The 16,595-nt window shown below is 34.7% G+C and overlaps 1 protein-coding gene and 1 pseudogene across 1 annotated transcript; one reads left to right on the forward strand and one right to left on the reverse strand.

Moving 5' to 3' along the window:
• Window positions 1-8,117: 8,117 nt before the first annotated feature.
• Window positions 8,118-10,518, forward strand: LOC122290948 (annotated as a pseudogene).
• Window positions 10,519-12,818: 2,300 nt separating this feature from the next.
• On the reverse strand, window positions 12,819-13,628 carry LOC122291193 (histone H4). The gene is made up of 2 exons (XM_043098831.1): window positions 13,494-13,628; window positions 12,819-13,408 (listed from the first exon to the last, which is right to left on the reverse strand). Exon 2 carries the CDS (start codon window positions 13,385-13,387, stop codon window positions 13,076-13,078), a length of 312 nt encoding a protein of 103 aa, XP_042954765.1. The 5' UTR covers window positions 13,388-13,408; window positions 13,494-13,628; the 3' UTR covers window positions 12,819-13,075.
• Between the last annotated feature and the right edge of the window lie 2,967 nt (window positions 13,629-16,595).

The following is a 16,595-nucleotide window of genomic DNA, read 5'->3' on the forward strand; positions in this document are numbered from 1 at the left end:
AGATAAGTAAGAACCTTGCCACCTTTCTCCTTACCCTCATTGCTTCCTCCTTCTCTGGTAACTTCCCTTCATCTAGGTACTGGACCACACTATTCGCCCAACCAAGGATATTGGAGCCCAAGACTCCTTCCTCTCTTCCAATGGATGGGATCTCAACGACTCTCCTTTACACTTGCCACGTGAGGGAAACCTTCTCCATTCCTGATGTTGTATGTGCCAATTTGTCTGCCACTTTGTTATCTACCCTTGGTATCTATGTTATATTAAAATATGAGAAGAGCTCGCGTGCCACCCTTCTTTTTTTCAATTTCTCCCATTTTGTAGCATATAAGCCCAACACTTGATTTACAACCACCTATGAGTCTGATTTTGCCTCTATCTCAGTTGCCCCTATCTTGGTGGCTATTGAGAGCCTCGCCACGAGTGCTTCATATTCGGCTTTATTCTTGGTTACCTTAAATGCTAACGTTGCCATGTAGTGTAGTTCTTTACCATCTAGGCTTAGTAAGTGCATCCCCAAACCTCTGCCTACCCGACAGGTGAGCCATCTATAAAAAGTACCCATGGCTTTCCTATTGAAGCCATTGTGTCTTCTTGGGAAAAATCTAAAAATTCTACCACAAAGTCTACCAGCGCTTGACCCTTTACTGCCCTTTTCAATATATCCTCTAAATTGAACTCACTCAGTTCAATCAACCACCCTACCAATCTTCCTAAACTGTTAGGTTTTCTCGGAGTTTTTGCCAACGAGCTCTTTATGAGCACCTTTATTATGTGGGCTTGAAAGTATGGGCAGGGCCTTCTTACCATTGTTACTAAGGCAAAGGCTAACATCTCCACCTGAGGATACCTTACTTCTGCTCCTCTGAAATCCCAACTTATGTAATACACAGGGTGTTTGACAGCTCCTTCTTCTTTTACCAGGACGATAGATACTGCCTGTAGGGAAATCGCTAAGTATGCACAAAGCTCATCGCCTTTCTCTAGTTGCTTCAGGAGTGGTTGGCTAGGTATTGGTTCAACTTTTCAAATGCCTCATCACACTCTTCATTCCAGGGGTGTGTCTTGTGTAGTACTTGAAAAAAGGAGAGGCATTTATCTGTCGATCTGGTTATGAATCTACTTAGGGCTGCTACCTTGCCCGCGAACCGCTGAGTTTCGTTCAAATTTGTTGGCGGCTTCATGTTGAGTATGGCTTCTATCTTCTCTAGAGAGGCCTGAATCCCTCTTTCAGATACGATGAATCCCAAGAACTTTCCCGATTCAACTCCGAAAGCACATTTTGTAGGGTTCAGTCTCATTTTGTAAAGGTGTAAGATCTCAAACGCCACTCACAAGTCATCAAGGTGCCTGGCGGGTTCCTTACTATTTACTAACAGATCGCCTACATATACCTCCATGGACTTCCTAGTCTACTCCTTAAACATGCGATTAACCAACCTTTTGTAAGTTGCCCCTGCATTTTTTAGTCCAAATGGCATGACCTAATAAAAATATAGCCCCAGATCTGTTATAAACGATGTTTTCTCCTCATCTGCTACATGCATTCTTATCTGGTTAAACTCGAGTATGCGTCCATGAAACTCAGCATGCGGTGTCCTGCTGTTGCATCCACAATAATGTCGATGCGTGGTAAAGGAAAAATGTCATTTGGGCAAGCTTTATTCAAGTTCATGAAGTCCACACACATTCTCCACTTCCCATTCGCCTTTTTTACCAACACAACATTAGATAACCATTCTGGGTGATGAGCTTCCTTGATGAACCCGGTAGCTAGTAGTCTCTTTACTTCTTCGTTAATGGCGGCATACTTCTCTGCACTGAATGACCTTCTTTTTTGGCATACTGTCTTATGGGTGAGATCCACACACAGGCGGTGTTCAATGATGTTGTTGTGTATGTCGGGCATGTCTTCATGACTCCATGCAAACACATCCATGTGTTCTATTAATAATTGCTTCAGGGGTTTTCTGTCTCCTGATAGGACTTGGGTCCCAATTCATGTGGTGGTTTCAAGGCAGTCAAGATATAACATCACAAATTCCAATGGTTCATTAGTCTCAACATGTTGTTACTTCTGCTCATCTCTAACCTCCACACCTTTTTCCACAGCCACTGCCAAAGGCAGTGGAAGGGGTGTTACCGGCACTTTGTTTTGTTCTGCTATGTCACAAGCTTCACTTCAACCATTTCTTAACTCTTGCACATACTTGTTCACCTTGCAACTCTGCGACCACGCTATCTATTGGGAACATCATCTTAAGGTGGTATGTGGATGTCACTATCCTAAGATGGCTATGTTGGTCTTCCTAATATTGCGTTGTAAGAAGACGAGGCTTTTACCACCAAGAAGTCGATCATGGTGGTAGCTGTCCACATCCTAGTCCTCGTTGTTGCAGGGAGTGTGATAGCCCCAACGGGCTGTATTGTATCTCCAGAGAAACCCTTCAATGGTGTTGGGGAGGACCTTAATTTATTAACGCCGATACCCTTTTTGACGAATGCTTCCCAAAGCAGTATATCTGCAGAGCTTTCGTTGTCGATTAGTACCCACCTGGTTGTATAGTTTGCTATCACAAGGGTGGCCACTAGAGCATCATCATGCGGATACAACACTCCTTCCCGGTCCTTCCCCCCAAAAAACACTGTCATCTGGTTACTAAGCCTTTGGTGCTTAGGGGCTCTGTCCGTCACATATACCTATTCATACTTTTCCCTCCGTGCATAGCCTTCCTACTAGATGTGGATACGCCTCCCCCAGCAAAACACCTTGCTATTGTCTGAATCTCCTATGGGGGCCCTATTCCTATCGCCCTTTGAGGGCACCATGTCCCTGTCATTTCAGCATACCTCAGTTCGGTATTGCCTTTGTTGCTCAGGGCTATTACTCCTCCTAGTGCCCCACCTAGACTCCTGGCATCTCCTGGGTTTTGAGCGTTCTGCCATCATCCTTTCCAATTCTCTCATTCCCGCTAGCTCAGTTACTCTTTTCTTCATGGTTGTGCAGTCCTCAGTCCAGTGTGACCCTGTCTTGTGATACTTCAAGTAGTGACTTCCTGCCTTAAGTTGATGTCATTCTTTACTCTTCTTTTCTTCTTTCCGTACATTTAGATTCAATGCATCAATATGGGGTTGTGAGTTAGACGCCTTTCTTTCCTCTGTATGACTCACACCAGTTTTTCTGTCAACCTGCCCGCTCCTCCGTTCGACCTTGTTGTCCTCCTTTCAAGGATCCACTAGAGCCTACAATGTGTCTTCAACATTAACAAATTCATCTACCCTATCCATGAACTCCCTAAGGGTGAAAGGAGTCTTTCTGGCCAACTCTGCCATAAAGGGACTTTGTGGCCATATTCCTACTATGAGGGCAGTGAGGGTAATTTTTTCATCCTAATCGTCTATTGTTAAGATTTCTTTATTGAAGCGGGCAAGGTAGGTCTTCAAGTTCTTGTCTTCTTTTTGTTTTACTGTTAGAGAGTAGGCGACGGGGTGCCGACGCCTCCTGCTGGGCATAAACTAGGTTAGGAATTGTTTAGCCAACTCCTCGAAACTGCTTGTTGACCTTGGTTTGAGGATTTCGAACCACCCTCTTGCTGTTCCTTTTAGGGTCGAAAAGCTCAACATGGAATCTCCCCTAGAAAACCATGGAGCGTGATGTGGGCATTAACGTTCTCCAAATGGTTTATTGGATCTTTAGACTCATCATACATGTCTATCTGGGATACCTTAAATTTTGGTGGAAGTGGCATGGCCATAATCTGTTCACTATATGGTAGGTCAGTTTGGTTTAGCAAGCATTCTATCGAGAAAGATTCCCTCATTCTCCTCGCCATCTCTTCGTACTTTCCCACTAGTTCTTTCAATTCATTGTGCATCTTCTTCTTCTCCGTCTTCCCTAGGGTTGACTCTGCATTACATTATGCCTCTCCCTCACCTTGCTCACTATGACCGAATACAGCGCCGCTGTGACTAGGTTTGGTGGTGTCATCAGATTCATCATTTTTTCGCTGCAAATCATTGTTTTCTTTATTTAGGATTTCCATGAACTCAAACGCCTTCTTCAGTTTTTCCTCAATTGCTGCTAGTCGCGATTCCATGGCTGTTGGCATTGTATCCGTCTTTCAGTTTGCTAAGGAACGAGTTACAGTTGGCATGTGAGAACCATGTTGGTTTGTAATGAGAGACCAAATTTAGATCCCACAAACAGCGCAAATGTTAATGACATGTCCCACCTCCACCTATGCAACCATTCACCTATAAATAGTAAAAAAACTCCGATTAGATGTACCTGAGAATATTCTAATACTTAAGTCAATACAATATCTCTTAAAAGTATATCATTCAGCTCATTCTCGTTTATGGAGTTACTTGATATATATAGGGGATATCTGTTAGACTGGATCATCCTTATATGAGATCACTATCCGATTATGTTTATCATATGCTGTGTTTATCCTGTGCTGCGTTTATCCCTACGTAACTAAAGCAGTCATGTACGTGTATGAAACTTATTTCTTCCCAAATAAAGTGGCGTGTAGTGTGCAAATCCCCACTGGGTCTTTCAGTTCAGGCCTACTTATAGAAGACTTTCATATTAGGCTTAAATACAAAATGGACCCTCCAAGTAGCATTACTTTTTTACAAATCCTATGATTGAATAGTTGATAGCACTACGTATCCTTATTCTCAATGATATTGCACGAATTTTCCTAAATATAATACTACGAAAATAATTATTTCATTGTCTCCTCATAAATTATTAATATATATATATATATATATAATATTTAAGAAGGAAAGTAAAAATAAATTATGACGATAATCTTATAGCAAAAGATATTCGCTAAATCGCCATATAGAGCAGTGGCAATAGTTGCCAAGTCCAAGTTTTGACTAAAATTAGAATTTTTAGCTAAAATCTAAATCAATAGAGATAGTGTTTCATATTGAATCAATCATTTTAAAGTTAAAATAATAATATAATATTATCTATTTAAATAATAATTTTTAAATTTTTTTTCATATTTTACAAATACACTCTATATAGTAATTAATAAAAAAAAAAATTTTTTTTCCAACATTAATATATCTTAAATTGACATTAATTTGAAAAATGGGATTAATTAAAAAAAATAATCAAAAGACTTTAATTAAAAATAATTTATAATCAAATGACTTTAATTAACAACAATTTATAATAGGAAATAATTTTTCCATCATAAAAACAAGCTGCAGCCCAAAATAAGATTAATGAATAAAGTAATGTTTGGTCTATGAACAGTGACTAGCCAAATTCGGAAAAATGGATATAAATATTGTAGCTCAAAACTCAAAGCTCTTGGCTAGCCCAATGTATAGCAATTTTGATATAATTAGCTATGATTTGATGAGCCACTAGTGCTCTTATAGTGATCTACGATATGAAGAAATGATATTTTCATAGCAAAAATACATGATGATCAGCTCACTTCTCCGTCAAGATTTCTATCACATCTATTAAGTGGCCGTTTGGATTGAGAATAACTCTCAATCCATATCATTTCATCATTATAATTTTTTAAATTCTCACCTAAAATATAATAAATAATTTTATTTTTTCAAGATTTAAAATAATAATATTTTAATAATATTTTATTTAACTTTTAACTTTTATCTAAAATCATTTTTACTCATCTCACAATCCAAATAACCTCTAAATGGAAATTTGTGAACTGATTGCAGTGGTGGAGCCATGTTGTACCAAAGGGGCCATGGCCCCCCAAAACTTTTTGAAATCATATAATAATTCTTAAATTTTATGCATAATTCTATAAATATAGAAAATGTCCTCCCAAAAAAAAATTATAATATCCATATGCTCTGTAATTTAAAAAAAAAATATCAATATACCTAGAAATGTCTCCCTCCAATCTTTTTATAGTTTATTTTCTATATATTATCTATTTTCAAGGATGTAGTTTTTCTAAATTTAAAATTAAATTTAAATTTAGGAGAAATAATAAACTTACTAATATGAATCCCAAATTTTTTTGTTATACAATATTGGATTTCTTAATATGGAATGTAAAGTGAAAATACAAGAAAAATTATTTAAGTCGATGATCTTTATGAAAAATAATTTGTAGTTATGTTTTTATAATTTTTCAATCTCTTTTTAATTTATATAAGAAAATTGATGTTTGCAGTCCTAGGGACTATGTGCAAGTCCGCACACTCCCTTTAAAAAAAATAGATAAATCTAAGATTCATATGAAAAAAATATATATATTTTTTAATAATAGACTCCACTTTTTTTTTTCAAATAGAGTATATAAAGCTTGCACACCCTATATTTAGTATTACTTTTTATATAAATGTGTCATACACTTGAAAAGTTAGCCTCTCTCAACATAATTGCTCATTCTGCCTCTAACTGGTTGCTTAATGTAAACCTAGTAAAGAAGTTGAATCGCTCTAACGCAACCACGATTTGTCTTTCACAAGAAAGAAGAAAACTTGAGGTAGTTGTTATTCCCTACGTTTATCATTTCATGCACATGATGAGTTTTGCATATATAACTATACGTGCCATTGAATGGCATGAACTACAGGTGAAACAACTGCAAATATCCGATTTCTGCAGGGAGCCATGGGGTGAAGTCGAGAAACGGCGGACAGATTACTGTTGGAATGAGTTAGAGAAGAAGGAAAGCACATGATTTTTCAAACTGATCTTCCCTAAAATCTATATGCTATACCAAAAATCTATCATTCTACTCTCACAGATGCTCAACATTGTTGAAAAGCTTTATTAATCTAATCCACTCTAAAAATCTCACCGAATCACCATATTTAATACTCGAAGGTTGCACAAGCTTGGTTGAGATTTATGAGTCTGTTGAACGTATAACAATACTAAGATGTTATTTGGATAGTGAGTTGAGATAAGATTAATTAATATAAAAGTTGAAAATTGAATAAAATATTATTTTTTAATATTATTGTTATTTTAAAATTTAGCAGGAATAACGAATGTACCGATCAAAAAAAAGAATTTTAAAAAGTTAAATTATTTATTATATTTTGTATAAAAATTTGAAAAAATTATAATTATAAAATAAGATGAGATGAAATACTTTCACTTTCCAAATAGGACTAATGAATATCAAACAATCTTGAATAAAAGTAAACAAACGAGGAAAGTTGTAATGTCCGGATTTAGCTTTGAATAATGATATAGATAGTACAGTTTCTAACTAAAGATATCTTATAAATCTTATTTCTTTGGCTGCAATTTTTCTGATGGTAAGATTTCAGTCTTATCTCAGTATCTTGGGAGTAGTTTATCTTCCCTCCAATCTTTGGATTCATTATTCAACATTTTTCATCCTCTACCTTCCCGGGATCATCCAGCTTTCTAAAGTTCTGCAGTAGTAAAGTGTTCTCATATTATTTATTATTATATAATTACTTTTCACCTATTTTTTATTATTATTTAATATTTTTTATTATTTTTTTAAAACCACAACCAATGATAACGTGCTCTGTTCTCATGATATACCCCGTTTGTCAAGAAACATTGTACTTTGGCCTTAAAAAGAAAACACCAACAAAAAACTCCTAGTACTTTATCATTGATCCGATTGCTTTTCAAGTCCTAATTGTAATACAGTTATAACTCTTTTTTTAATGATTCCTCAAACAATGCCATTAGTTGGATGTGAGGGCATTAAACATAGCAACATCGATGACAAAATTCTCTTGCCATTTAAGAACTCATATTAACTAAATCATTTTCGGGTCATCTTGTTGTAACAAACAAAAAGCTACTGTAGTAAATAAAATTCACATAATATCTACATCATCTCAATATCCAAACCAATCAAAGTAAGCATGGTCTACTTTTGCTACCTCGATTCATACAGAGCAACCCATAAATTTGATGTTCCTAGAGGCTAGAGGCATTCGGCCACTCAAAAGACAATTTCAAAACTCGTAGCCCTTATCATTGCTCTCTGCTGCAAGCTGGTCAGGCTTAAGAGCACTCGCATCCCGTTCTGCATCCGCCCCTCATCCCTATAATTTAGGGAAACTTTTAAGGTTTTCATGAAAAACCTCCCCCCATCCCAATCCCTAAAATGGGGATGAAGTATAGGGGTGCTACAGAAGTTCCCCATATATGGGGATCGACTGTACATCCCCATCGCTCCTGCTCCAACGATTCTCTCCTTCGTCCTACGTCTTCTTCTCCCTTCCTTCCCTCGCAACGCAGCACCAACGAGCACCTCTCTTCGCCTAAAAGTGATTCTCAATTCTTTTCCATCGTTTATGTTTCTCTCTTCTCAGATCGATAGTCTGTGATAGTAAATCTCAATACAATATTGGGGAGGGCGAAGAGGGAGTTGATGTTGTCGGCACCATGGAGGGGCAAAGAGGAGGCTGTCGAGGAGTTTCAGGATGTAAAGCTCAAAGTCACAAAGTAGCCTGGAGTCGAATCGGTGATGCACGTCCCTCGAAGAAAGAACGACAAGTCCAAACGCCACGACCTCAAAGATGATGATTCGGGATTCCCTTGTCAAGATTGACCCCCAGCTCTGTTACATCTTTTAGCGTAATTCTTAGATATCTCTTTGATAGTTGATTTTGTGTTGGAATTTATTAATAAACTCGGGTACTTTCGTGCGGTTGTCAAAGGATGTTATATCTATTTGCCTACACAATCGAAAGAGTTCTTGATTACTTGCTTGAAAATGGGTATCTTTTTTTATCGAATTCATAGACTATTGATTACTTGCTTGCCGCTGCTGAAAGTAGATGTCTTTTTATCATATGAGACCTTTCTGCAGACTATGTAGTTCATACTTCATTATTTTTAAATATAAACTAAATATGAACAATCAATACTGGGATAACTCTGAATTCTCGATACTCACCTCGATTGGTTTTTTTTTTCCTCCTTTCATGCGAATGCTAATCCCTAGAGCTTTGCTGGTTTTTCTTTTAGGAATTGGCCATTTTGTGATTTCCAGAGGGCAGCACAAATCTTAAACTTACAGGGTAGAATGCTTGTTAGTTATATTACAGTAAGGGTCTGTCATCTGTAAAGATTTAGACGAGGTTCACTGTCAAGCCATGATCTTATCATGTTCTGAAGTCATAAAATGTGTTGCTTTTCCTGCATTCAATTTGATTTTAGAAATGATGCGCTTTTGTGTCTCTTCAGGCAGAATATTTTTTTGATACTCTAAATGGTTAATTCAACTTAATCTTGTTATAGAAGCATGCGGTGAGGATGATGCATTTTTTTTCTTCCATGATTTAGATCACTGAATTTGATTGGGAAAGCCATTAACTTCCTCAGTGTGTAAAGGCATGTCTATAGGATATATATATCAATTACTTCTTATGTAGTCTAAACATTTTATGTTATGTTTTTCTATCAATTGATACTTTATAGCTTTTCAGGGGCTAGCTACTTGAAGTATGCAGCTTTACACATTTCTTTTTGCTTGGTGATTGATAATATTTTACTCATCATTTCCATCTGCTTTCTTTAAATAGGTTTGTGCCTGAATATGTTCTTACTTCAGTTTGACATGAAATACTCTTGTTTATACAGTTTCTTCAACGGGTATTCAGCATTGACACTGTTGTGAAACCTCTTCCACCTACCATGGCCTATATCTCCCGCAACTTGAGCTTCTTCACACCCATTTTCATGCAGTTCTTTGGTAAGTGGATTTCCATGTGCATTTCTTAGTAGTAAGATGGAAATAGTTTAATTTATCTTGTACAATACAACATTTTCAACATTTTAGTTCCAAGGATTCTTATTATTATTTTTCCTTTTCAGTTACAAAAATTTACCATTTATGTTTCCCCCACCCTCTGGCCTAATCTGTTATCTTTCACTGCACCTAGAGTTATGTACTTTTGGTATTTCTGCATCATAACAAGTATGCTTGTGGAAGTAATATAATTATTTTTAATGACATCTGTTTGAAGGACTGAAGTATAAATTCAGGTAGATGGTTCTCTCTCTCTCTCACATAAATATATAATAAAAGAATTAGCTAATAAGACGTAAAATGAACTAGTGCAGAGATCTTCAATGTACCCTCAAGGTACCTTATCTCATCAAACTTTTAAGCTCAGAATTTGTTGAGGTTACTTCCAAACCAAAATTTTGGGGAGCTAATGTTGGTCTCATGATTGCACACAAGTTCATTGAAAGTCTGAAGGATTAGGTCTTGTGATCAAGCCCTTGACATGTTCTTATTCCATATTATTAATTTTAAGTATGCTGCAATAGTTTATGAAAATCATTGCATTGCAGATCCAGAAGGCATTGAAAAGGCCCAGAAATCACTTGGGATGGGACAAGAAGAAAAAGCTCGCTGTGTTCAATGAAAAGGGAGGGGAGTCAAGCAAGGCAGTTGAGGGCATGTGGTTTAACTCATGGTTTCTGACAGTGTCAAGAACTGTTTTACAAATAAAAATGGATGATGCGATTTTACGGGACGAATTGTTATTTGATAATCATAGACTAGAAAATTTTGATTTGTTATGTGGTAATGATGTAGTGGAATAGTTGATTATGTGATTTCATATGAGCCAAGGCTTAATGATTTGTTTTCCTTTTGTGTTCTGTTTTGTTGCGGATGAAATGTATATAGATGAAAATATACTGTTTGGTTTCGGATGAAATGCTGGAGATTAAAATTACTAGGTTTGTTTTTTATATAGAAACGATGATGAAAATCTCGCTGCTTTGTGGATGTTTGGACTTCTTCCTGTCATTTTCATTTTAATTCTGTCATCCTTCTAAACATGATTGAAACTTCAATTCATCACGTGCTTAATTTTATGTTTTTCATTATTTGATACGTAAAGATCAAAATGCTTTCGGACTCAGCTGTGACTAGTACGTTTATCCATTGGAGTTTAGGATATCTCTCAGTTTATTTTGCTTCTGATTGGCACTAAAAGTATAAGATTCGTAGTATTTTTTTACTAGAAAGTGAAAATGAAAAGAAGATAATAAGACGAAAGAGTTAGTAGTTAAAATTGTAAATAGAAGAGAGAGAAAAAGTTAATAAAAAATGAATAGAGAAATATTATTTAATAGAATAGAGATAGAGATGGGGAATGGGATGTAGGAGATTTTTAAAAGATGAATAAAATTTAAGGATAAATTTAAAGAAATGTGATTTTAAGTTAAATTATAGAGATGGGGATGGAAAACCGGATGAGGATGCTCTAAGGAAGTTTGGAATCTATTTCCATCATCTGTTGGCCGCTACAAACTACAGATGACGATACGCCTCTCAAAGGTGAGAGGATTAGTGACTACGAAGATCCCTTAGCAACCTAGGGCACATAAGGAAAATGATAGGATTATTATTATTTTACTATTTATTTACTACTCATTTTGTATTCAATTTTTTTTTAATTTTTTATTTTACTTAATAGTTAAGAAAATAACTATTAATAAAATTATATATTTTTTAAATTTTTTCTTAATGGCTAAGGATGTTAAAAAAATACTTAAAAAAAATAATAAAAAATAAAAAATTCTTAATACCTTATAAATAGTAAATGAATAATGATAAAGTAGTAAGCCTATCACTACCTTTCTTTCAAATATAGTGGTTACGGGTGACAACGATTGGCCGAAAAGATAGGATATTCTTTTGGTGCTTTATTTTTATGTCCATATAGAAAAATTTAATTATAAGTAAAATTATATATTAATATGTGTATTAATCTAATATAATTGGTCAAAAAATAAATTTTATTAAAAATAATATTAATTTCAATTTTAAATATAAAAAAATCAATATTGATATATAAATTAATACGCAACTTTATTTATACCTAATAAAACTCACAACACATATTATTCATATGGTGCCAGATCAAACTCATCAAAAGATTATGTTTACATGGTCTGTCTTTTTGCATTTTCCATGAACTTTTTTATGCTGATATACTGGTCTATATCCCTAAACAATCAAGCATATACTATATATTCTAACATCTTCGATTTTTCAGTAAAGTTTTTTCTTTTGTAGCTTGGTATTGGAGCTACTTTCCATCATTTCCTTGACTGCTACGTCAATAGCACGTTATTGAAAGTGTTTTTGGATTTAGGTCTAATTAGTGGCTGAAGAATACATGTCTCATAACAGGATAAAGACACAAGCCATTCACCTAGCAGATCTAATTTTCCAACTACAACTGAATCTAAACCAAGTCAGAGTGTGCGCGTCCCAGTGTTTGAGGAAGATGTGCATGGTAAAAGCCCATTTGCAAGGATTCTTGAAATGTTTTGGAAACATTGTAAAACTGTGTATTATAGCCTTGCTACCAGGCTGATGATCTATTGCGCATTCATCTAATCTTCAGTTCTTATTAGAACCTCCAACAATAATATGGAAAATATCCTCTGCAAATCACCTTGACAACAAGACCTACTTCAGTGAGAATTAATTGGAACTAATTGAAATACATTAACCTAATTATCTTGTAGGATACATCATCCTACCCTGCACCCAATATAGATTAACTCAACCATGAGACACTACAACAATCAATTCATTAACTTCATTTTGTGCTAAATGTCAATTTTCAGCTTCAGATTTGTATTTTGTAGCATACTAAATAATTTTTGTTCTGGGTTCTCAACTTGTGCAGCTAGCTTTCTTTTGTTATAAAGATAAATTTTCCCTGTTTGATCCTTTATTTATTTATCTAAATCTATATGAAATTGAATTTAAGCAAATATTAAACTATCTTCTTCCATTTGATTCAGTAGGTAGCATTCGTTATGCACAATGTTAGCAAAACCAATGCTAATTCTCCATTCAGACGATCCGTTAATCGTAATAAGGATTCAAACTTTGCTAAAACTAGCCTTTTACTTTGCATTAAACATTCGGGAAATGCCATTCGGACGTCGACTTGCAAAGACCACAACCAGAACATAAACCCTAGAAACCACAAATTTTCCCACCTACTTGCACAAAAAAGAAAACACGACCTTCCATTTTTTGGTTGCTTCTTCTTGACAGCAAGACTTTTTACGGCCATAAACCTAACCTCCGAAACCGTACAGAGTCCGTCCCTGTCTCTTGAGCGCGTAGACCACGTCCATGGCTGTCACGGTCTTCCTTCGGGCGTGCTCCGTGTAGGTCACGGCGTCCCGAATCACGTTCTCCAAGAAGATCTTCAGGACACCACGGGTCTCCTCGTAGATCAGGCCGCTGATCCGCTTCACACCGCCCCTGCGAGCCAACCGGCGAATCGCCGGCTTCGTGATTCCCTGGATGTTGTCCCGAAGGACCTTACGGTGCCGTTTCGCTCCCCCCTTGCCCAAACCCTTGCCTCCCTTTCCACGACCCGACATTTTCAAATCGCAATATAAAATCTAAAACCCAGAAACAATAGTCAGAGAGCGAAGGAGAAAATTAGAAAAAACCTAAGCTTACAGAGGAAATTGCAAGCCACAGTACCTGAATATGAGAATTTCTGATTTAAGTTTGAGTTTGAATGGATAGAGAATCTGTGCTTTATATATTAATAGACACAGACGGGATTGATGGCGGGGGGTTTGGGCTATCCGTGTCATCATGTCTGTGGCAATCTCGACTGTTGATAAGTATTCAATGAACGGTTGAAATAGGTAGTCAGCTTATGGTGCGGATCGATGACGTGGTAGGGGGTTAGAATTAGAAATTTCAGACTTCCCACGCGATTAGACTGTAAAGAACAAAAGTAATTAAAATTAAACTGTATGATATTATCTTATTTTATTTTATTATTATAAATTTTTAAATTTTTATATAGGATATAATAAATAATTTAATTTTTTTTAATTTTTAAATAAATTAATTTTAAAAAAATTATATTATAATAATATTTTATTTAACTTTTAACAAAATATCTCATTTCATCTCATCTAAACTGTGTAATCAAAAGAGGCCTAAACATTTAATCTCATTTTTTATAAACTTTCTTAAATTTTTAAAAAAAAATACCATTTCTAAAATACTACCTCAAATTTTACTAATCTTTCAAAAATGTTCTATATCTCATTTTTATCTATTTTATTAAAATAATTTTTTTATTCATTTTTTATTATTTTTTTCTCACTTCTATTTACAATCTTAACTACTCACTCTTTTATATTTTCCTTTATGCTTTTAACTATCACTATATCCGTAAATTTTATACACAAAACTGGTATTTTTAGTATGAGAATAGTTTTGGAATTATTATGTTTTACAAATAATAAATACTCACATTTTCCACTGATATTTTATTTCTGACGGATAAATCAAAAGCAAGATTATAGTTTTCACTATATCTAAATGTGATCGAAATGATTTAAGCTTTACGCACCTTGAAGGAAACAAATGGATAAATCTGTTTTTCTCATAGATAAATTACACACTTCATAAACTACACACGATATCAAAATTATTATAATGAAATTGGTTTTTTTCAATTTTCTCTTATGTTTGTCTGAAACAATTTATATTTGATGTCAACATCTATTGATACTTGTATCTTTCAAAATTCAATTTTCAATCGATTAATTGTCTTTTGACCATATATTAGTATTTCTGGATTATATCAACAAAAAAACTCTTAAGGCTACCCAGTTTGCAAAACTAGCTAGTACTAAAATATGTAGAATAAGACTACCAACACATATTAACAAATAAGACCACTAGAAAATAAAAAGTACCTCTTAGTTTTGGCAACCAAAAAATCAGTGCCCCTCATTATCTTTTGTATAAGCAATTCTTTAACATGCTTTAATATTAGAATAACATACTGCGTATTCATTTTGAAGATAGTTTGTTGAACTTAAGATATTCCTAGTGCTACTACGTGACCCAAATATTGGGTAGTGTTGTCTTTTGTTTTGCTTTAAATTTGCACACATACAGTGAACATAGTTCTTATCTTTAGTACAAACTCTATTCCAAATATTTTTGCTGCAATTCACAAAACCTTGATTGGCTGGCAGTGTCCTCAATGGCTGCAATAATCAATGGCTGCAATAATCAATTGTCAATATTCATTGGCCATTTGAATTACCCTGCCATGAAATTTTTGCCCATTTTCGACACTCAAGTTTCCCCTGCCAAGGCCCCAAACATATCCAAATAATTAATCAAAGAAAGTGGCTCAGGAAAGGAAATGGTAACACATAAGAAGTAGCAACATCCTCCGTAGTTGCAACAATCAGTTGCCAATAGAGATTGGTCATTCGGGTTACCCTGCCATGGAATATATACAAAATTTTCTATATTTCCACTCAACTTTGTTATCATTACAGCTAAGGGGGATACAAAACCAAAATTAAACTGAAGAAATAAAAGCATCCAATGAAAAAAAATACCAAAATAACGTGTCTAAATAGTTGAACAACATCTATAAATTGTTAAACAAGATGAAATATCACAACATGGATATATCACAGCACAACAAGTCAAATAAGTAAATAATCCAACTAAGCAAAGAACTTCATGATGGGGGGCTTATAAAAATAATCAAGACTTTAGGTTGAAACAGTATGAATAAAGTCACAAGATAAGAATGAAAATAACAAACTTTCGGGTTTAAACACAACTGAACAACAAAAATACCAAACTAATCCAACCAATAGAACTGATTCCTGAACATCATGCCTAAATCACAGCAAAACATCAAAAATAACGGATAAGCACATTAGCAACAAAGTATGATAAAAATTTAGAGAAAAGGTTCCTAATTGTTTTTATTTTATTCATTTTTATTTTATTTGTATTCAGACATAGGTAAGCACATAACACAAGCTCGAATAGTTACAAAACGATTGCTAGTGAATCAAATGACAAGGTCATTAACAATGAACAAACCACATAAGCATTTGAAATTTGTAATAGAATCAAATGGCAAGCTAGATTGAATAAATTACACATAAATTACACAAAAAACAAATCCAACAAGCAATGGAATCAAATGGGTTGGTCATTGATTTTACCAAAAAAAATTCCTAAATCTGTAATAAAAATCGTCATTGTAGGAATCCTAGAGAAGCATAGACAAAATCCATTTCGCGATTCCGGTTAAGATTTTCAAGATCTAGCTCAAGATTCAACAATGGAGATACTGTAACATCTGTCCTTGTAGTGGGTCTTTTAAAAAATGATTTTAAAAAAATAGACAGGAATTACGATTCCTTTTGAAATTTTCTTTTCTTTCATACCAGGATACAAAAAACTCCATGTTTATAAATAAAATTTATTTTCTTAATTAAAAAGTCACAACAGAAAAACATTATATTTCATAATTAAAGTCTCTCGTACAAAATATCTTGCCTAGGCTTTGTACTCTTCCCCTTGGGCTATGTCTGTCCTAACGCGTCATGCTTATATTGTCTCTAGGAGGGCACACCTTAAAACTAAAACAAATTGATGACTCGGAAGCATTATTTCATACAATTAAAATATAACAACATAGGTTTCAAGTCATGTATTCATCACTTCATACATATCATACATAGACATGCAATTTATTTTAAAACGTTGCGAGATGGGGTTTTCTTTAAAAATATTTTATTT

This window comes from Carya illinoinensis, chromosome 13 (assembly GCF_018687715.1).
Source record: "Carya illinoinensis cultivar Pawnee chromosome 13, C.illinoinensisPawnee_v1, whole genome shotgun sequence".
NCBI lineage: Eukaryota > Viridiplantae > Streptophyta > Magnoliopsida > Fagales > Juglandaceae > Carya > Carya illinoinensis.

What these genes read in the sequence shown, in the direction of transcription:
- LOC122291193 (XM_043098831.1), bottom strand. Translation starts at nt 13,387, where the DNA reads ATGTCGGGTCGTGGAAAGGGAGGCAAGGGTTTGGGCAAGGGGGGAGCG.